Source organism: Rhinichthys klamathensis, unplaced genomic scaffold (genome assembly GCF_029890125.1).
Source record: "Rhinichthys klamathensis goyatoka isolate OS25496 unplaced genomic scaffold, OSU_Roscu_1.1 h1tg000095l_1, whole genome shotgun sequence".
NCBI classification, from domain to species: Eukaryota; Metazoa; Chordata; class Actinopteri; order Cypriniformes; family Leuciscidae; genus Rhinichthys; species Rhinichthys klamathensis.
In genome coordinates this window covers 2,398,000-2,420,075 of record NW_026606634.1, presented here as the reverse complement: position 1 = coordinate 2,420,075, position 22,076 = coordinate 2,398,000, and the positions used below count along the sequence as shown (strand labels likewise).

The following is a 22,076-nucleotide window of genomic DNA, read 5'->3' as shown; positions in this document are numbered from 1 at the left end:
TGCGGATTGATCATTGCACAGTTATTCCAGACGCCTCCCCGTGCTATTCGTATTGGAATTGTGTAATCACAGATTATGAACGGATGTTTTACACAACAACAAGGATATATTCCCATTGGGTTTTCATGTTTTATGGGAACTTTAGACATCATGATTTTTATACTGTACAAACTGTGTTATCCCCTAACTCTAATGTAACCGTTATGGGTAGGTCATCTACGGACATCTACGGACATATTTTATCATGGTACAGTTCAGTTATTGATTTTTTTTTTCCTATTCCCTTTTATCCAAAGAGACGGAACTATTTGCACTGTATTTATCAATGGGAAATACATCATGCTAAAGTAATCTGTCATATAGGTCTACTGTGGCTCACATTACTGGGGTCGCTTGCAAGTCGCAGCAGCACGAGTTACGTGACCAGCAATATCTCTGCTTCAAATATTGTGCGTAGTTAACAGTGAGTGGTGGTTTCAGACATTGTTTTATTAAAGTGCATTTATTAATACTCTTATTCTGCCCGACAGAAAGAAAAGCTTGTACTGAAGGCGGAGCGGTTTGACCAATCAGATGAAAGGGGCGTTTCAGCGCCGCCCACGTGTGCAAATGAAATATCGAACCCATAAACCGATTTGTAAACCACAAACGAAAAATGAAAAATCGAGCCAAAATCTAATTTTTCGTTTTTTAAACTAAACAAAAAAAACGAATAAACGAGCTGGATTTCATTTCTCGTTATTCCATTCCAAACAGGAAATCAAATGACCAAAAGATACACGGACCCTAACACACACATTGTCTCACAAAACTGGTCTGAATGTCTTTAATAAGAATACAAAATAAGGAGACTGCGCCGCTTCTCTTCCGCCAGGGGGCGCACGCGCACGCACGCTCGCGTCACGATTCGAGACGTCACCACGCCGATGACGCAGGCGTGACGTAGCGCGGATGTCCCAGAATGCCGCTGTCTGCCAGCGCAACAGTGATCAATGGTCAGGCTTGTCGGATAAACCGGTGATTAAACGCGGTAAATGCCACAGATCAGCGGGTGATCGAAGCTGGACATCGCTTCACGTGACAGTTCATGAGTAAATGAGATCTACTTAGAGAAATCATCTTCATCTTCATCATCTTCAGAGCTGAAGACAAACCCAGCAGGTAAAATCATCACAATAACATCACGATCGGTGTGAGAATCACAGATTGTCATCAGGCACAGTTTCATCTGATGATCATAGTCGAGATTAACCAGTTCCTCAACAAACATCATCATCACTATCACTTCTCTGATTAATGTTATGATCATAGTGAACGACAATCACAGCTGTAAAACACGTTACAAACACACACTCAAAAAGACAACTGTCGTTTTTTAATTTGCTTGTAGTAACGTGTATATCGAGGTGAATGTGATCGTTCAGTACAATCTCAGTATTTCTGTGATGTAACATCACTGAAGTTAGTTTTCCTCAACTGTGGTCACTTCAGAAAATAAACCAGAGAGAATGTCAAAAGTGTTTATTCAATTCATTCACATACACCATAACATTACCAGCACAGTTCAAATTAATTGATTAGCAAAACCTAGTGGTGGAATTAACATTCTTAAAGGGACAGTTCACCCAAAAATGTAAATTCCGTCATTAATTACTCACCCTCATGTCGTTCCAATCCCGTAAGCCCTTCGTTCATCTTCAGAACACAAAGCAAGATCTTTCTTGATGAAATCTGAGACATTTCTGTCCCTCCATTGACAGTCTACACAACTACCACTTTCAACCCCTAGACCAACCTACTAGAGCAGGTTTTCCCGCTTGAATGTTGATTATTTCCTCATATTCTCCATTGTTGCGGCTCCTCTCTTCCCAGTCTGTCAGTAACGCTCTGTTTACTTCCTGTCTCTATGAAGCCCCTCCTTCTGAAAAGCACACTGTGCTCTGATTGGTCGGCTGGAGCAGTGTGTTGTGATTGGTCGTGCGCTTCGAGTGTGTTTGGGAATGTCCCTCCCCTTACCATAACAACACACTACTAACTAACTCAACCAGGCCCCGCCCCTTTATTCTGCATATGAATTATTTAAATGAGGAATATTGTGACGTGTTCGTTCCCGGAAGAAACTCAAGACTACAATGGAGGCGTTTCAGGAGTTCAGAAACACTGAGACTGATATAGAGAAGAACTGGAGCTTTTTAATTCTCAAACTGAAACATTTACACACTAAACACAGATGGAAACAACAGGTGTTCTTTAACCCAACCTTAAACCACCAAACCTGTATCACCTCAATAGGCCTTTATCTTCATCGCATTCGAAAAGCTGAAGCTTTAAATAGGGGCGTAAAAACCGTCCCCTCCAGCCTGTATCCACAGCTGTGCCCATAGCATGGGATTGTTGAGATTTGTTTTTGAGTATTGTGAAACCAAGAAAATATGTGTCATAATATTCTGACGCAAATTTCGTGATTTAAAGGGGAGCGCGCTGTATGTGTGTGCGCAATACTTCCGAATCTGATCACCTTACTTTATTTTTATGCAGAACTGCAAGAAAAGAATACAAACAACATTAAAACAGCATTAGAATTAGACAAATCTTAAAATATTAATTACGACTAAAGTCTATTTTGTGCGGATGAAATTAAAGGTTGGGGGAAACTTATTGTATTAAACAATAATGTTCGCTTTTTAATGCACTTACATTACGCTGCTATCATCCAATTGAAATGGTTTAAATAAAGGAATATTTCCAGCCCATAGACGATTATTCAGAAATAACCAGTTTGATCATCGTAAACGTATCCTTGTTTGAGTGCAGTGATACTGTAGACAATAATAGGTGGTAATAATATAATGCAAAAATAAACAAAATAACATTAAAAATCAAAGTAAATCATTCCTCTGGCAGTAACTCGAGCTGCTCGTTAATCTCAGCTGACATTCGTGTCTCTCAGATCATGTTACACATTAGAATGAAAGATGGCATACATGGTAGGGTATCATGTCAATATTTAAAACTGTTTATTTAGACTTATGTTTATTGTTAAGTGAAACTAAATGAGTATAATTTTCTTCTCAAAACATTGACAATAATACAGGCGGAAATTTCTTTACGCTGTTAACCAGAGCAAGATGTGACACGCGGACTGTGATAAAGAGTTGTGCAAAAAAACATCAACCGAATAAGTACATTCAACCTGATTTTCTTATTATCACTGTAAAGCTGCTTTGAAACAATCCATATTGTTAAAAGCGCTGTATAAATGAAGGAGACTTGACTTGACAGTAGTAGTTAAAAACACCTGATATTAATAAAGTGCGACTCTCTATTTTCTGGGATAAGGATCAAACAATAAGATCTTTAAACATTTGAAAAAGTAGCACCAATACATGTTGAATGGATGATATCAGACTGTAATCTGTGAGTTGAACTGGAGCTGATGTCATGATGATGTCACTGTGTGTTTCAGGGCAAATGGCCAGTCCCAGAACCAAACGTGTGCTGAAGGAGGTGCGGACCGAAGACGAGAACAATGTGAGTGTCTGTCAGCATGTGAAGGAAAATGAAATTTAGCAAATGAAAATTAGCCCATGATTTACTCGCCCTCAAGTAATCCTAGGTGTATATGACATTCTTCTGTCAGACGAATACAATCAGAGTTATATTAAATGTCCTGGCTCTTCCAAGCTTTATAATGGCAGTGAATGGCTGTTTCTGTTTTGAAGTCCATAAAAGTGCATCTATCCATCATAAAAGTGCATCTATCCATCATAAAAGTGCATCTATCCATCATAAAAGTGCATCTATCCATCATAAAAGTGCATCTATCCATGATAAAAGTGCATCTATCCATGATAAAAGTGCATCTATCCATGATAAAAGTGCATCTATCCATGATAAAAGTGCATCTATCCATGATAAAAGTGCATCTATCCATGATAAAAGTGCATCTATCCATGATAAAAGTACATCTGTCCATCATAAATGCATCTATCCATGATATAATATGGATTATAATATAATATAATAATATGGATAGATGCGCTTTTATGATGGTCAGATGCACTTTCATGATGGATAGATGCACTTTTATGGACTTTAAAACAGAAACGGCCATTTTACTGCCATTATAAAGCTTGGAAGAGCCAGGATATTTTTCAATATAACTCCGATTGTATTCGTCTGAAAGAAGAAAGTCATATACACCTAGGATGAGTTGAGGGTGAGTAAATCATGGGCTAATTTTCATTTTTGGGTGAACTGTCCTTTTAAAGCGTTGTGTGTGTGTATGTGTGTGTGGTCAGGTGTGTTTCGAGTGTGGAGCGTTTAACCCGCAGTGGGTCAGCGTGACGTACGGGATCTGGATCTGTCTGGAGTGTTCTGGGAGACACAGAGGCCTCGGCGTCCACCTCAGGTCAGACTCACATTTTGATGCATTTCAGAATCTTTATTTGTCATTATACAAACGAGAACAATAAAATTGTATATAATCCTATTCAGCACAAAATCAATCAATCTCTCACTTTACAAGCAATTATCCTCTGTGCAATTATCCTATATAACAAATTTGACAAATAAGTGAGAATGGTAAACAGTAAACTGGAATGTATATGTAAGCAATAATGTATGAGAGGCTGTGCTGTATCGTGTATAAGTCACGCGCCGGCTGAAGGGCGTTGTTAGCCTCGACGCGAAGCGGAGTTAGCCGTGACTTATTCACGATACAGCACTAGCCTCGAGTACCTTATTGCTTTTATAACACGGTTACCACACAATACAAATATTAAATCTGAAAAATATGTATCTATGCAACTTTCATGAATTAAAATCACTAAAAGCCTTCCTTCCGCTGGAAAAAATAGTCCCTGACCGTGAACAGCAACAGAAGTTACACACATTATTTGGCCAATAGATGGAGACAAAGACCGTCTTTATGAGTCAGTCAGTCAGTAGAGAAGACTTTTATATAGAAAGGACTCAAACTTGTGATCACGGAGAAGGAAGACGCAACTGACAGAAGACTATCCAATATTATCTGCCTGCAGTCCCGGAGGCTGCATTTTCAGGACCCCACTTCTAGGACCGCATTTCTAGGACCCTAGTTTTTTTGTGACAGCGCCACCTACCGAGTCGGAGAACCGCAGTCCCAGGAACGCATTTCCAGGACCCTAGTTTTGGAGGAACGAAAAAAGTGCCACCAAGGCAGTATCTCCACCCAGTTTTAACTACATTAGAGTTTTTTAAAAAGTTTTATTACACCCAAATACTACTTTCTTTATTGCAATTAAACCAGGTTCCTAGGAATGTTGAGAAATTGGGTCTAAGTAGCATACTATAATATAACTCAAGTAAAATAAACAAGGAATCATGTTATAGCCTTTTCAGTCACTCGATGGACCACATTTTCAAGTACAGAGGGAAGACAAGGATGACTCAGGGGGTAGATTGATTGTGTATTTTACAAAATAATATATAACACTTGAACTTGAACACACAAAATATTTTACAAAATAATATGTAACAACTGAACTTGAACACACACAAAAACAAATTTGATCATGACGTGAACCACTTCAATGGATGGACAAACACATGGACAACATCATCACTGACTCCTAAGAGAGAGAAAGAGAAGTGAATTAAATAAGGAACATTTAGTTGAACATGTTCTACTCTCTAATTTTAAATTTCATATTTAAAAGATCTTAGTTACCACAGAGTAATGATAATGATAAAAAATAATGATATCAATCTTCATACCAATTACTGTTCATAATACAATTATTGCATACTGTTCAAAGATTTGGAAAAAAAAAATGATTTTGATGTTGTGGGAACAAAGGTTCTAGAAACACTCATGTCAATAAAGCCCATCTGAACTGAGAAAAAAATAATAGAGAGAGATGCAAGAAATCTGAATAGAAATAACATTATTGACACGACTTTTCCTGACCATATATAAGTAGGCCTATACAGTAAATGACACAATCTAACACGTGGGATTTTAACAGTCAATTATTATAATGGCCTCTCTGATATGTCTGACTATTAAAATGTCATATGTCTCAACCAACTTTATAAAACCATGTCAAAATGAAGAGACGTACACATAACATGTATTGTGGGTAACGTTAACAGGCTTACTGTGAGCACGTGACAGTGAAAACATTACGATTATTTTAACTGAATTAAAATGGAAAAACAATGAGTAATTAACAAGCTTTCAGAACGAACATGGTACAGTTTATTGTGCTGTAAGTAAGTCAACACAGGCTTAGCCTATCATGCAACAGCTCCGTTAAATGAACCGTAGTATTTCATTTTCCAGCATTAGAGGCTAGTATATGATGGCTATGCATTCAAGACTGTTTAGCAAATCACCAGCACGTTGGCAACGTTAACTTTCCAATGAAATGCATCACAATTGTTTTTAAAGTTAAACAAATAAAAATTGATTCGCATTTGATACTCACACTCTGAATGTCATCCATTTTCGCTGGTCCTCTAATTCGGTAGGTGGCGTTGTCACTAAAAACCTAGGGTCCTAGAAATGCGGTCCTAGAAGTGGGGTCCTGAAAATGCAGCCTCCGGGACTGCAGGCAGATGCTACTCAGACTATCGGCACGGGAAAACCCTTAACTGGTAAAAAGACAAGATATCGCAGCGGACATTTAAACGGATGTTTTTATTATGAATATAGGACTGACCTGAAGGAAAATGCTATGTCTACTGTAAATGCAGGTACACTCGCTTACTCGATCTCTCAATACTCTACTCTAGCTTTAATGAACAATATCAATGAGATCAAACATCTCATTTTGTTTACGTGTTTACGTTGCTAAGAGTGGTTGCTAGGGGTGTTGTGTAGTGATACATAGAACCGTTGAGTGAGGCGGTTATAGCCGCGTTTATCGTGAAAAAAAACAGCTATTGACCAATCAGAATCAAGGATTGGAACTAACAGTTTTATAAATGTGTGTGTGTATGTGTGTATATATATATATATATATATATATTAGGGGTGTGCAAAAAAATCGATTCACATTTGAATCGCGATTCAATCTTTACCGATTCAGAATCGATTCATAGAATTCCAAAAATCGATTCATTTTTTTTTTTTTTTTAATGGCGTGCACGGGTGGAGTGGCAATCGGGTGAGTCGGGACTTTTACCAGTGGTCCGGTAGTGTTTCGAGGCTGCGAGGGCCGGTCTGATTATACATTGCAAGTTCTTGCCGCCCGCTGGTCAAACTGTGCAGCCTCTCTGCTCAACCCGTGAATAAATGCATCGATCCGCAGATCTTATGTTTGAGTTCTGTAGATCTTTTGCCAAGCGTGTCAGAGGTTACGGGTTCTAAACCGCACTCGTATAGTGTTTTCTCTCTCTCATCAAAACCGAATATGTTCATCACGTTTGTGAGCATTTTATTTTGTGATTTTACCGGAGTCTCCACAACGGCGATAGATTAAAGCGCGCGTCCGAGTGAAGACTGCGCGAGCCACAGAGAACACTGTATCCATGACACTGATAGCAGCGGACACGAGCGCTCAGCTTGATTTCAAAAACAACAGATCTCTTAATAGCGAACTAAATAAATGCTCTGCTAGTTAACTGGAGATACCCGCAAATTACGCCTATGAACGACTTCACTGGATCTAAACAAATCAATCTAACCATAGATGTTACCAGTAGCGGTGGCTTTTTTTTTATCTATTTAAAATAATTTCGCAAGGGTTCTATCGACATTAGTATATATTTTTAGGAAGTTCAATGTGCCCAGTCGAGTTCACATTTCAACAGTCAGCCTGGTAGCTGAAGTAGTCCTTAAACCACATTTAGCATAATTGTTTGTTTGATCTGACTACAGCACTTTAAAGCTAAATGTAAAAGCTTCTGTTTAAGTTTTATTTTAAACTTGAATTAAATGTAAGCTGGCCAAACCTTGGCACTTTGCACTTTTTAGTTGCAGAAGTTTTTATTTTTGTATGAAGTCATATAAAGTAATATCAAACTACATTTAATTTGCTGTGTTTTTTTTCTTTTAAATTGTGTCTACTGCAATCAATCACAGGAAAAAGTAAACTACATTTATATACTGCGAATCGTTTTTTGAATCGAGAATCGTTTTTGAATCGAAAATCGATTTTGAATCGAATCTTGAGACAAAAAATCGGTATCGAATCGAATCGTGACATTTTCTGAATCGTGCACCCCTAATATATATATTTATTTATTTTGTAAATTGAGGAGATATTTTAAGCATATGACTATACATAATTACAAAAAAAAAAAACATAATTGGTGAGCTCCGTCTTCCTCCTCATAGCTTTGTTCGATCTGTTTCGATGGACAAGTGGAAGGACATCGAGCTGGAGAAGATGAAGATGGGAGGGAACAGGAAGTTCCGCATGTTCCTGGAGCTGCAGGACGACTACGAGCCCGGCTGGAGCTTACAGGAGAAGTACAACAGTAAAGCGGCTGCGCTCTTCAGAGACAAGGTGAGACGCTTCACTGACGCTACACATCATCTGTTCCTTTATTAATCCGCTGAAAACCCTAATTATTAACTCTTTCCACCCCAGTATCTTGATCATGTTAGTTGTTTTATTAATCAGTTCGGTCAACACACTCACCGTGCTCTCACAGATAATCAGCTGCTGAGACACACAGTGCTTAGCATAAGTGAACACACCCATGCTAAAGTTGACTAAAAAGAGGAATCAAAAATCATCTTTGAATGAATAATGTATCGTAAATAAATAAATGTTCTTCCTTAAAATACAGAGTGAATAAGTCAGGACACCCCTGTGTTAAATCCCCATAGAGGGGCAGATTTATATTTTTAAAGGCCAGTTATTTCATGGATCCAGGACACTATGCATCCTGATAAAGTTCCCTTGGGCTTTGGGATTAAAATATCCCACATCACACACACCCTTCACCACACCTAGAGTCTGCATGGGGTACTTTCCAATAAGATCATCTCTCAATGCAAATCAAACCAGCTATTAGACTAACTGAAATATAACCATGTCTATATGGTGAAGGGTGTGTGATGATGTGGGGCTATTTTAATTCTAAAGGCCAAGATAACTTTATCAGGATGCATAAAGTTGCCAAAAAAATGCCAAAAAAACAAACGCATTCAAATAAAATAAATAAATAGTTTTAACAGTCAAATGAACAGGTCATAGACTCCAGTTGAATTCCTTCTGGGACAGCAAATAAATAATGGGAACAATAACACATCAGGCAAGAAATGCTGTTCGTAAACATTGTGCCCAAATTAAAGAAACGGGAGAGGGAATTGTTTTATTTTATTTTATATTTTTATTTATTAATTTACTTTAGTTACTTTTTAAACACCAACTGGCATTTTAGAAAATCTAAATTTAAGAATCTAAATAAACATTTAAATTTGTATTTCACGAAACAGAACATTTTACTATTTAAAATTTAAATAAAGTCTATTATTAATAATGGAATAATAAATATTATTAACCATTATTTTTTTCTTAGAGTTAATAATTACGGTTTTCAACTGGTTAATCATTCCAGCCCAGTGTTTTGTTTTCAAGTTGCCAGCCAACGGTAGCATTTTTGATCATATTCACAAAACTCCCAAAATATTTTGTCATTGTAGCCGTTTCCTCTTAATGGGTTCGATTTTTCATTTGGTAACGTTAGGGAGTTTATAGGAAGTTGTTTGATGATCATGTTAGCTTCTGGTCTGTGTCTGAAATCGCCTCTTTAGTCTTAAATAGGGCACTATATGAGGGAATAGACATTTGTATTAAGTCTGTAACCATAGTGGACATTATAAAGTGCACTCATCCAATCCCACAATGCACTGCAACAACGAGTGTACATCTGATCATAGCATCCGATGTACGCTCATCGGCTGGAGAATACCCATAATGCACTGCGAGAGTCGCGTGCTGAATGAATTCCTGCGTCTTACCAGAAGGTGGCGCTCGCTGAATCAATCATCCATCCATTTCCCAAACCACTGATCCAGCGTAACATCATACAGGTTTAAGCTCCTTATTAATTGAGTATTAAAATGTTTAATTATACATAGTTTCCATGACAGAGTTCAAGATAAATCTGTTCATCACTACTGGAGCGGCTAGTTTGCAGAGTTTCAAATGATTATTAAACCGCAAGCACAAACTATAGAAAAGCGGCACTCAGTGTCTGACTCACTCACTCACTCACTCACTCACTCACTCACTCACTCACTCACTCACTCACTCACTCACTCACTCACTCACTCACTCACTCACTCACTCACTCACTCACTCACTCACTCACTCACTCACTCACTCACTCACTCACACACTCACTCGTCTTCATTCTCTTCAAGTGGACTACATTAGTGGACTGATGTAGGGAATAGCGAATGAGGGTATAGTGGGCGACTTCCAACACAGCCAATGTTTACACTGATCCTCTTCTTCAGTTGTTTTTGGATACGGAGATTCTCTACTCTTTGTGTTAAAGTTGTGTGGGTGTGTTAAAGGTGGTGACTCTGGCTGAAGGGAAGGAGTGGAGCATCGAGGACTCGTCTGCGAGGAACTGGACGCCTCCACAAGCCAAGAGTGGCCTGAGCGCTTCACACCGGTACGACACGCAAGTCGAGTCTAGTTTATTTCTAAAGGGCTGTACAGTTGGAGGCAGTCTGCAGAGAATGACACATCATGATAAAACAAACGTCTCTGGTTACTCACGTAACCGTAGTTCCCTGAGAGTCGGTCTCTCGACATTACGTATGGGGAACAATAAAACCCCCGCCGCGTGGGAAAAACCCCGCCCAGCTAGAACGAGCTGAGGATAGCACAAGCGCTAATCCCTATACAGCTCAGGAAACCGCCACCGGACCTGGTTGAAAACACCTCTTGGCACAGAGCCAAGTCGGCATCCGCACCAACGTGGCCCCTCCCACACAGTTAAGCAACGCTGAACTGAATGAATGGGGAATTGCAGCAAGGTGATTGGTGCTTAGGAATACACTGCCGGCTTATGAATGCGGGCATAATAATAAGGACACAATATAGAGAACAGATAGCTTTATATTGCTAATAACTCACACTTAGTCGAAACCGCGGCTAGAGTGTGCGCCATTAGGGGCATGTCTAGCCTAGTCCAATTACAGCTCAGCTTTCTCTCCCTGTACTGACAGTACATGTGGTGTGAATGAAGGAATATTCAAGTTATAGAATCTCGCAAACGTATTACGAGACGACCAGCCTGCCGCGAAACAAATGTCCTGGATAGACATGCCTTTCGCCCACGCCCATGATGACGCCAAACTCCTAGTGGAGTGGGCGTGCACCCCTACAGGGCAAACGGCTCCCTGAGAAGTATAAGCCAGTCGCACAGCCTTCACTATCCAGTGTGATAGCCTCTGTTTCGACAGCGCGCCGCCTTTCTTGGCACCCGCGTAGCAGACGAAGAGCTGCTCTGAAGTTCGAAAATGGCTAGTTCTGTTCACATAAGCACGCAGGGCACGCACGGGGCACAAAGCGTCCTTCTGAGACTCTGAAATACTGACCCTAATCGGGGCAAAATGCTGGAATTGTAACCACCTGGGCTCTGAATGGAGTTGAGAGCACTTTAGGCGAGTATCCGCGCTTGGGTAAAAGTCTGACCATGCAATCTTCCGGTCCAAACTGCATACATGCACTGTTCACTGACAGAGCCTGCAAGTCCCCCACCCGCTTACCGCAGGCTAGCGCGAGCAAAAGCGCCGTCTTGAATGAGAGAACTTTGATGTCACTAGACTCAGCTGGTTCGAAAGGCGGGTCAGACAGCGCACTAAGCACTAACGACAGGTCCCAAACCGGCATTTGACCAAGGCGGGGGGGGAAAAGCCGCCTCACTCCCCGGAGGAAACCCGTTATCAAAGGGTGTTTCCCCACTGAATGGCCATCTACATTACGACAAGCAGCAATAGCGGCCACGTAAACTTTCAGTGTAGATGGCGAACTGCCAGCATCCAGACGTTCCTGTAGGAAGGTCAAAATAATGGAGATATCGCAATTCCTGGGGTCCTCCTTTTTGTCAACACACCAGTTAGCAAACACCCTCCACTTTAGAGCGTATAAGCGCCTCGTTGAAGGGGCTCTAGCCTCTGCTATTGTCTGTAGCACCCGCTGTGATACTCCGTGCTGATCTGCCACACGTGCAGGTCCCACAGTGCAGTGGGCAGGTCCCACAGCTCCGGGTTGGGGTGCCATATGGTCCCCCTCGCCTGAGATAGGAGGTCTCTTCTCGGCGGTATCCGCCACGGGGGAAAAAGCGCCATGTTCACTAGCTCCGGGAACCACGGCTGGTTGGGCCATTTTGGCGCTACCAGAACCAACGCACATCTCTCCTCCCTGATCTTTTGCAGCACCAGCGGCATTAACTTGATCGGAGGAAAAGCATACTTCCGCCCCTTCGGCCAGCGGCTCGACAGTGCGTCTCCCTTTAGAGGGGCCGTCGTCAATGCAAAGAACAGCGGGCAGTGGGCGTTCTCCTGCGATGCAAAGAGATCGATCTCCGCTTTGCCAAACAGATTCCAGATCATGTTTACCGTCTGCGGATGAAGCCTCCACTCTCCGTGCACAATGCCATCCCTGGACAGCATGTCCGCGACGCAATTCAAACTGCCCGGCACATGCACTGCTCGAATCAACAGTAGTACTTTGTCCGTCCATAATAACACCGCCTCGCTAGCCCCTGCAGGGATCGCGAACGTAAACCTCCCTGGCGATTTATGTACGCCACCACCGCCGTGTTGTCCGTTCTGATGAGAACATGACGGTCTTTCACAAATGGGAGGTAACCACGCCGCGCTAGATGAACCGCTTCCATCTCCAAGCAGTTTATATGCCAGCGCGTCCGATCTCCTGTCCACGTACCGAATGCCAGTCTGCCATCGCAGAGGGCTCCCCAGCCTGACAGCGACGCATCCGTAGTGACCACTACACGTCTGACCACTCTGCCCAAAGCAGCTCCCTGCTCGAACATGGTCGTGCCGAACCACGGTGCTAGAGTCTCCAGGCATGAACGCGTTATAACAAGGCGTTCCGTTCCCGCTCTCCATGCCCGCGGCTGTACGCGTCCCTGTAACCAGTGCTGAAGCGGCCTCATGTGTAATAAGCCCAGTCTGCACACGGAGGCTGCAGCTGCCATTAGACCGAGTAGCCTCTGAAACGTTTTTAAGGGGATGGCTCTGCCTTGAACGAATAGGGCTAACGCACTCTGAATCGACTGGATTCTCGCCTTTGATAGCTTCGCGATCATAGTGCGTGAGTCCAGCACCATACCGAGGAATGTGATGGACTGGCACGGTTGAAGCGCGCTCTTCTGCATGTTCACAGACAGTCCCAAATCCGTCAGGTGGGCGAGGAGTCTGTGTCTGTGTTCCACAAGGACACTCTTCGAGCGCGCGATGACTAACCAGTCGTCGAGATAGTTCAGAATGCGCATTCCACTGAGCTTCAGGGGAGCAAGCGCTGCATTCATGCACATTGTAAATACACGGGGTGCCAGGGCCAGCCCGAACGGCAACACTTTGAACTGGTATGCTACACCCTCGAATGCAAACCGAAGGAAGCGCCTGTGATGCGGGGCTATCTGAATATGGAAGTATGCATCCTTTAGATCCACTGCAAGGAAGTAATCGTCGGGCTGAATGTGCGCGAGGATCTGCTTCACTGTTAACATTTTGAACGCGCGTTTCGCGAGCGCTTTGTTCTGTAATCTCAGATCCAAAATAGGGCGCATACCTCCGTCCTTCTTTGGTACAAGAAAATAACGGCTGTAGAAACCGGAGTTTTTCCGCTCTTCGGGAACTGTCTCTACTGCTTGTTTGGCCAGGAGAGAGGAGATTTCTTCCCGAAGTAACGGGGCGCTCTGTTCTGACACCTCTGTCAAAATCACACCGCCGAAGCGGGGTGGTCTGCGAGCGAATTGGAGCGTATAGCCGCGTTTTATCGTGTTTAACACCCACAGTGATGCCGTCGGTAGTGTCGACCACGCACCCAGGTGACTCGATAGGGGGGGCTTTAATGAATGCTGCGGCGGGGGCTGAGCGCCAGCCACCGGGGAAGCATTGGCCGCTACATGGAGGGCAGATGGCTCGTCCGCGGCTCTTTGCACGGGGACATAAATAGCCACCTTCTCGGGTTTCCCCGAGCTTCCGCTCTGCGAAACGTCTCCCGGGGGAGAGGTTTCGCTTATGGCGCGGGTAATAGTGTTGAGAGGAAGAAAGCTCTTTTGCTGAGACATGTAATGCACTTTGTTTATTGAAACAGAACACAGCGGTTTCAAAATCAACACATACTCGTCGAACTCTGGGCGGGAACACGCCCTCTTTGCAGCGGGTCCGACGAACACGTCCAGCGCTCTCTCCTCCCCGACACACGCATCAGGAATGCCGCTCTTTTTTGCCCGCCGGGGGTCCTTGGCTACTAGAGGCCGGCTTCGCACTGCTGCTTCCTGAACTGCCTCTGGCGGAAGGGGGGCTCTGGCTCGCGACGTTCTGCCGCGCTCGGGGGCGCGCGTCTGGTAGGTCCCGCTGTGCGCTGCGCAGAGGAAGATCTGGATCTCGCCGCCGGGGGGGCTTGAGACCGTTTCGGCAGCAGATGAGGCATCATTTTAGACTGCTTGACGGTCTCTGTGTACTTGTCGGATAACGACTCCACCGCAACACCGAAAAGGCCCGTGGGGCTTACCGGAACGTCCAGGAACTGCCTTTTGTCAGTATCGCGCATCCCCGACAGCGTTAGCCACAGATGGCGATGCAGGGCCACAAGACTGCCCATATTGCGGCCGATTCCCTGAGCGACCTTCTTAGACGCCGCCAGAGCGAGATCTGCCGCCGTGCGCAGTTTCCTGAGCAACTCAGGGTCCGGGCTTCCCTCATCCAGGGACCCTAGGAGTCGCGTCTGGAAAACCTGCAGAATTGCCATCGTATGGAGGGCAGATGCTGCATGTCCAGCAGAAGTGTAAGCCTTCTCAGCCATGTGGGCAGTAGCGCGACATGGTCTGGAAGGCAGTTGGGCGGTCTTCCAGCCAGGAGAAGACGCCAGATGAGCCGCGATGGCATCCTCGACGGGAGGCAACCGAGCGTACCCTAATTTCTCAGCCCCTTCCACTGTAGTCAGCAGCTGGGTACCTTGTGCATGGGCTCGGGCTGAGTAAGGGGAGCGCCATGATCTGGTGAGCTCCTTGTGGACCTCAGAGAAAAAGGGGGCGGGTCTCCGCGGGGCTTCAGCTTGACGGCCCGCGCCGAGGAAGGAACCGTCCATCCATCTTTTCGACGGCAGCTCCTTGGGCGCCGTCCACTCCAGCTCCATATCTGCCACCGCCTCTGAGAGAATGGCCATAAGCTCCGCATCCAAAGAGGCGGGGGCGCCTTCAGACGGAGATTCGGACCATGCTCCTGGGTCGGAGGCATTGGTGGACATGGCGTCGTCATCGTCGTATCCAAACGAGACCATTTCCCGCGCTTCCTGAGGAGGGCGGTAAGAGGCCTCAGAGTAAGTCACGGGCTCTGCCACGTGAGGATGGCGTGGGCCTTGGGCCGACGTCAGCGCCTCAACAGATCCCGCGGATGGAAATCTCTGCTGTCTCCCGGTCCGCGGCTCGACGGCGGCAGACTGGGGAGAGGCAGGAGACACAAGGTTGTCGTTACGTGTAACGGCCAGCCTTGCACGAAGGATCTTGATGGGAAGCTCCTCACAGGCGGGACATCCCGATCCCTCAAGTGCCGCCTCAGCGTGGTCCCGACCCAGGCACAGCACACAAAGTTTGTGTGCATCCGGGAATTCGATGGGTCCACCACACGTGCGACAAAGAGACATAGTATAATCCACCGGAACGCGAGAGGGGATAAAAACTCCTACTTTTACTCCGCTCTGAATGCATAAATCAAACGGTGAAACAGACTCGAGTGAAGAAAAAAGATTCTAAGGTTTTTGGCGCCCGCCGTCACCTATATTGAGCAGTGTCAGCCAATCAGGTGATGGCGGGACTGCCATTGGCTATTTGCAAGCAAAAGAGTTATTCTATCAGACTTCATGATTCGAGGAAAATGGATTTCCCTATACGTAATGTCGAGAGACCGACTCGATAAGGGAACACAAGACAAAAGTCAATATTAATAAAAAAACACCAACAAAAATAACAGAAAGCAGCGAGGAAAAGAAAAGAAAAAACCTACATACACAAAATAAAATAAGATACAACTGCCAAAATTTTAAAATCCATAGAAAACAAATGTGTTTTCAATCGAGATTTAAAATGTCAGTTGAGGGTGCAGATCTGAGGTCAGGTGAAGAGCTTTACACAAGCTATGTTTCCATCCACACGTACACATGTTTTTATCCGCTTTAAAGCCGTTTGATGGAAACACACTTTCACCAGCTTTATTCGCATGAGGTTTTTTACCGAACTTCAGATAATTCGATTGACAAGTGGATGGAAACATGGCTACAGTCTTGGGCCGGCAACAGAAAAAGCCCGATCCACTGCGGCCACCTCGGAACGAGCAAGTGATGATGATGATGATGAGTGATGTCGTCGATGATGATGATTATTAGTGATATCGCCGATGATGATGATGATTATGAGTGATGTCGTCAATGATGAATGATGTCGTCGATGATGATGAGTGATGAATGATGTCGTCTGATGATGATGATGAGTGATGTCGTCGATGATATGATGATGATGATGATGAGTGATGTCGTTGATGATGACGAGTGATGTCGTCGTCGATGATGATGAGTGATGCCGTCGATGTTGATATGATGATGATGAGTGATGAATGATGTAGTCTGATGATGATGTTGAGTGATGTCGTCGATGATATGATGATGATGATGAGTGATGTCGTTGATGATGACGAGTGATGTCGTCTATGATGATGAGTGATGTCGTTGATGATGACGAGTGATGTCGTCGATGATGATGATGATGAGTGATGTCGTCGATGATGACGTGTGATGAAGTCTATGATGATGAGTGATGTCGTTGATGATGACGAGTGATGTCGTCGATGGTGATGATGAGTGATGTCGTTGATGATGACGAGTGATGTCGTCGTCGATGAGTGATGTCGTTGATGATGATGAGTGATGTCGTCGATGATGATGATATGATGATGTCGTTGCAGGTCCAGTGCCGCTGCGGGTCAGAATCACTCTCACTCTGATAAAGCCTTCGAGGACTGGCTGTCTGATGATGTCAACTCTTACCAGAAGTGAGTTTCACTCCATTATTGATCAATCTGTTCAGTTGATACATGATTAAAGAGGACCTACAATGACCTTTAACAGTCTTCATGTAGTTTTTTGGTCTCTACTAGAGCAGGTTTATATATATATTATTATTATTATATATTAATTATATATATTCTCTATTGTTGCGGCTCCTCTCTTCCCAGTCTGTCAGTAACGCTCTGTTTACTTCCTGTCTCCATGAAGCCCTTCCTTCTGAAAAGCACACTGTGCTCTGATTGGTCGGCTGGAGCAGTGTTTTGTGATTGGTCGAGCGATTAAAGTATTATCATAGTTAACTAAAACTGTTAGAAACATTTCTGTTAATTGAAATAAAGCTGAAATAAAATATTAAAATAAGTTGAAAAACTTAACCCTCTGGGGTTAAGTTTTTCAACTAATATGCCAGTAATATGTTTATAAGCAACTGAAAAAAGCACAAATGTCAGGGCATGTCAAAACATCTCAAGGACCCCAAAAACACCTTGGTCCCCAGAGGGTTAAACTCAAATTAGAAATGTTGCCTTGACAATAAACTGAATTGAGTTGTGGTTGTAGCACTAAAATTATTTACTGGAAATAGATAACTAAAACTGACGAAAACTGAAATATAAACCTAAATAGCAATTTTAAATAAATAAAAAACTTCTAAAACGACAAAAGCACATAATGAAATTACTGACAAACTAAAATTAATGTGAAAAAAAAAGGTAATTTAAAATATTAATATTATTATATATTAGTACAACTAAAATAACACTGGTTTGTGTATATATTTATATCTCATTTATTTATCTTTTTTTTACATATACATTTTTTTTTTTAAATCCAAAAGGCTTTTGTTTTAAAAGTTCAATAAATGCATGATCTTTCAAAAGTCAGTGTTTATTGTTAAATAATTGTGATCTCGATATAGACTCAAATGAGTGTGATTTGTGCCATGCTCAAGCAGCACATGACTCAAACGCTCGCGTCTTACTGGCTGACACACAGATACACAGGCAGCCCTAGATAGTGATGTAACGAGTGTTCACAGTCTCGTATTAGAAGCACACCGTCAGTCCGTATGTGTGCAGCTCTAATCTGTGATCAGTAATTATTATGTATTAATAATAATGTATTATTATGTCAGTGCCGGAGCGTCCGGCGCGCAGGAGAATCGATATGTGGGCTTCGGAAACACTCCCATCCCGCCCAAGAAAGATGAAGACTTCCTCAATAACACCATGTCCTCTCTCTACTCGGTAATACAGCAGCTCTGTTATAACAACTGTTATAATCACTCTCTGTTATAATAACTGTTATAATCACCCTCTGTTATAATAACTGTCCGTCAGGCGTCATTAACGTCGTCTCTGTCGCGTGTGTTTCAGGGCTGGAGCAGTTTCACTGTCGGAGCCAGCAAGTTTGCGTCTGTCGCTAAAGATAGTGTAAGTACATCACGTGTGTTTTTTGTAGTGTGTGTGTGTGTGATTTTGTGTCTGTGATTTTGAGTGTGTGAGATTGTGTGTGTGAGTGTGAGAATGATCAATCCACTACAATGAACTTCTCATGCATAATAACTGATGGGATTGTGATTTATAAAGAAACCTTTTTTTTATTTATTTTTTTATCTTCTCTTCTTCACAGACCACAAAACTGGCCAGTCAAGCAACTCTGAAGGTGCGTGTCATAATGTTTGAGTCTCACTAACACACAAATCTGATCTGAAGCTGGTTTATGAGGACTGGCTTGAAAATATCAATTTCCAGATTTTAATCTAGAGCTGCCCCCGATTCTTCTAAGTCGACTAGTTGCATGTTTATGATATTAATTTGATTACTCGGATATATACTGGGAGTGGCATGGCATTGGAAAATGGTTTCAGTTTGAGGGCTGAGAAAGAATATTATATGTAACATTCTACATAACAGAAATACCAAACCATAACAATGAGCCTTTAAAATACAAATGAAGCGATCAAGTGCACACATAAATCTCACCAGCATAAGTAATAATAATAATACATTTTATTTATAATGCACTTTTCATTTGAGAACAAGTGAGAATGATTATGAATGTGTCAGAAAAAAACAGAAACTGTCTGAACATTTTATTAATTATTAATAAAGTGTGTGAAGTTGCCTGACTCGCGTATAGTGGATGTGCATGTACAGAGAGAAGCGCGTTAGGTTAAACATGTCCTGCTCATTTATCTTTCAAACTCCACACACACACTGGGATGTGTGCCGAATAGTAGCGCACATTTATCTAGATTAACGTTAAAGCGTTTTTTTTTTCTGTGATCAACCGACTAATTAAAGTTTGGTCAATTTAAGCCTCTTCTCGTCAACTATTAGGAGCCAGCCCTATTTTAATCCATCTTCATTTAAACAAACCGATACTGATACTTGAATCCCGAGATTGATCTGTTAATCCATGGTGTTTTCAGTTGATGCATGAACAAAACGCCACTAAACATCATTTGTAGCACTCCGACCATCTAATAATCGCAATAAGCCATCGCTTGTGATAAGAGTTAAAGAATCAGCTTTCAAATGATGCCAATTCCATCACAAAATTTGGTGCTCTTAAATTGAAATCGAATTGAGATCGCAATCGAGACCGAGAGCTTGTGAATGGGAATAGACTCAGCCGTCAGATCTGCATCGGTCTCTAGTTTATCTCGCGTGTGTGTGTGTGTGATTGTGAGAGAGAGTGTGTGTGAGTGAATACACACATGACTTGTGAGATGAAACACTGATTTGAGGAACACATGGACAACAGCTCTAGAAACCTTTAGAGGAATAGTTCACCTAAAAATGATGTATTTACTCACCCAAAGGCTTTCCAAGATGCATATAACTTTCTTTCTTCAGCCAAAGAGAAATATAGGTTTTGGAGCAGGATTTTCTCCATATAATGCAAGTGAATGATGCGCACCGTTGTCCATTTTTGACAGCCCAAAATCCATATTTCGGCAGCTTTATTTTGGGCTCCACACGATCCCAGCTGACTAATAAGGGTCTTTTTCTAGCGAAACACTCCGTCATTTTCATCTACAAATGCTCACCTTGCTCCAGCTCTACGAAACACTTTCTCGAAATGGTTGAGTTCATAACCTCTCGCATGACGTGCACATTACATCCAGGATACACGCACGAACGGACCACTTTTAAAGTCCCCCTGTAGTCAATAATTGTAATCCAGAAAGCTTATTTTATTTCATTTTGATATTTTTTTTCTATTTTTAATGCAAATTTTTGGAGATTTTTTTTTTTAAAATTACTAGATTTGATCAATGAATAACAAATAAATAGTAATTTAAGCACATTCCTCACATTAGTTCAACTTAAATTCAAAATAACTCAAAATTTCATGCATAAACCTTTTAATTCAGCTCAAAATATCTTACATTGTGTCTTTGCCGACCTCATGTGGAAAAAAATAATATAACATGATATTTCATGACTCTAGATGGGCTTATATCTCTATATAGAGCAAATGAGCTGTTCCGCTGGGTCCTAAAGTCAGTTTCACTTCTGTGTGCATTTAGATACACATGTAGACATTTATAAAATCATTTATTGGTAAAGTTTTAGCTTTTTAGTTTTAATTTTGAGCATTTTAGGTTTTCTATGTGTACTGAAGCATTCCATTCATTCCTAAGGGGCTCAAATTGACCTGCGAGTGAAGGATTTGTTACTGTTTTAAATCCTCGAATCTATTCATTTTTGTGTATGTGTGTATTCATGGTTCAAGTGCAACAGAAGTCCTAGGGTGAACACTCTGATGAACACTCAATACAATTTTTTAAACAAAGTTTCCGGTCAGAATGACCCACGGGAAAGATGATGGTTTAAAGGGGTAGTATAATGCCATTTTTGTACAAGCTAATATGATTCTTTAGGGTCTAAATGAAAAGTTTGTAATATACTTTAATTAAAAATTCTCATTAGTATTGTAAGAAAACACTTATTTTACCTGGTCAAAAACAGCTCTGTTTTCAGCACGCCGTTTCAGTGTATATGACTTTAAATGATAATGAGCTTTGCTCACCCCGCCCCTCTGTTCTGTGCGTACACCATTTGTAACTCAATAACACAATAACCATAACGCGTTGTTCAGTGTAAACGTGGGATTATGAATTATATTGAGAACGTCGTACATAGAAAACATGCCGTAATGTACCCTGAGTGTAAACCTTAGACGCATTCATCGTGAAGCGATTTGCAAAGATTAATATATTAATATAAAGTTTAATAAAACGTTACACTCACTTCCGTTCTTCTGGAGATTCAGCAGGAACACAAATATCTGGTACCGATCTTTTTTCAGGAGCAGCTTCTTAGCAAAACCAGCTGTATACTGATCCTCGTTTATAAAGCAGTCTGGTGTGTGAAATGATTCGCGCAAACATGAAAGCATTGACGTTGCTCGTGGGGAATATTCCCTTCGAAAACAAACACAGCCACTGCGTCTTCAGCGGTTCGGATTTAGGAACATTAAAATGACTGTGTTCGTTATTACACCCAAGAACAGAACACCACAATCGCTTAGACGCCATTCTGCTCATAGACAGTGCTCCAGCATATCAACAATGACCGCGCCGATCCGCGCAGACTATGATTGACAGCTCTCACGAGCGAGAGCGGGTCTGTGTTGAAACGCTCCTGTCAATCAACAATCGTGGGAGGGGCTTCCGAGCGTGTGACGTCACACGGTCGAACGGCTCGATTTGAGACGGGGGAAAACATATAAGGAGATTAAAACAAAACCACTGGATGGATTTTTATCATTATATGATGTTTGTGTACAGACACTGCCAAC

The 22,076-nt window shown here is 42.3% G+C and overlaps 1 protein-coding gene across 6 annotated transcripts in view; it reads left to right on the top strand.

Moving 5' to 3' along the window:
• The first annotated feature begins 931 nt into the window (after window positions 1–931).
• arfgap1 (ADP-ribosylation factor GTPase activating protein 1) overlaps window positions 932–22,076 on the top strand; it is a 31,847-nt gene continuing 10,702 nt past the window's right edge. For 3 of the 6 annotated variants that reach the window (XM_056252554.1, XM_056252552.1, XM_056252550.1), the window contains exons 1-9: window positions 932–1,161; window positions 3,467–3,531; window positions 4,302–4,411; window positions 8,324–8,495; window positions 10,520–10,620; window positions 17,165–17,251; window positions 18,400–18,511; window positions 18,641–18,697; window positions 18,897–18,929. In XM_056252554.1, coding sequence (XP_056108529.1) covers window positions 3,472–3,531; window positions 4,302–4,411; window positions 8,324–8,495; window positions 10,520–10,620; window positions 17,165–17,251; window positions 18,400–18,511; window positions 18,641–18,697; window positions 18,897–18,929 — 732 coding nt within the window. In that variant the 5' untranslated portion in view covers window positions 932–1,161; window positions 3,467–3,471. The remainder of the gene's footprint in view (window positions 1,162–3,466; window positions 3,532–4,301; window positions 4,412–8,323; window positions 8,496–10,519; window positions 10,621–17,164; window positions 17,252–18,399; window positions 18,512–18,640; window positions 18,698–18,896; window positions 18,930–22,076) is intronic. The other 3 variants (XM_056252556.1, XM_056252555.1, XM_056252551.1) reach the window with 1 other exon arrangement.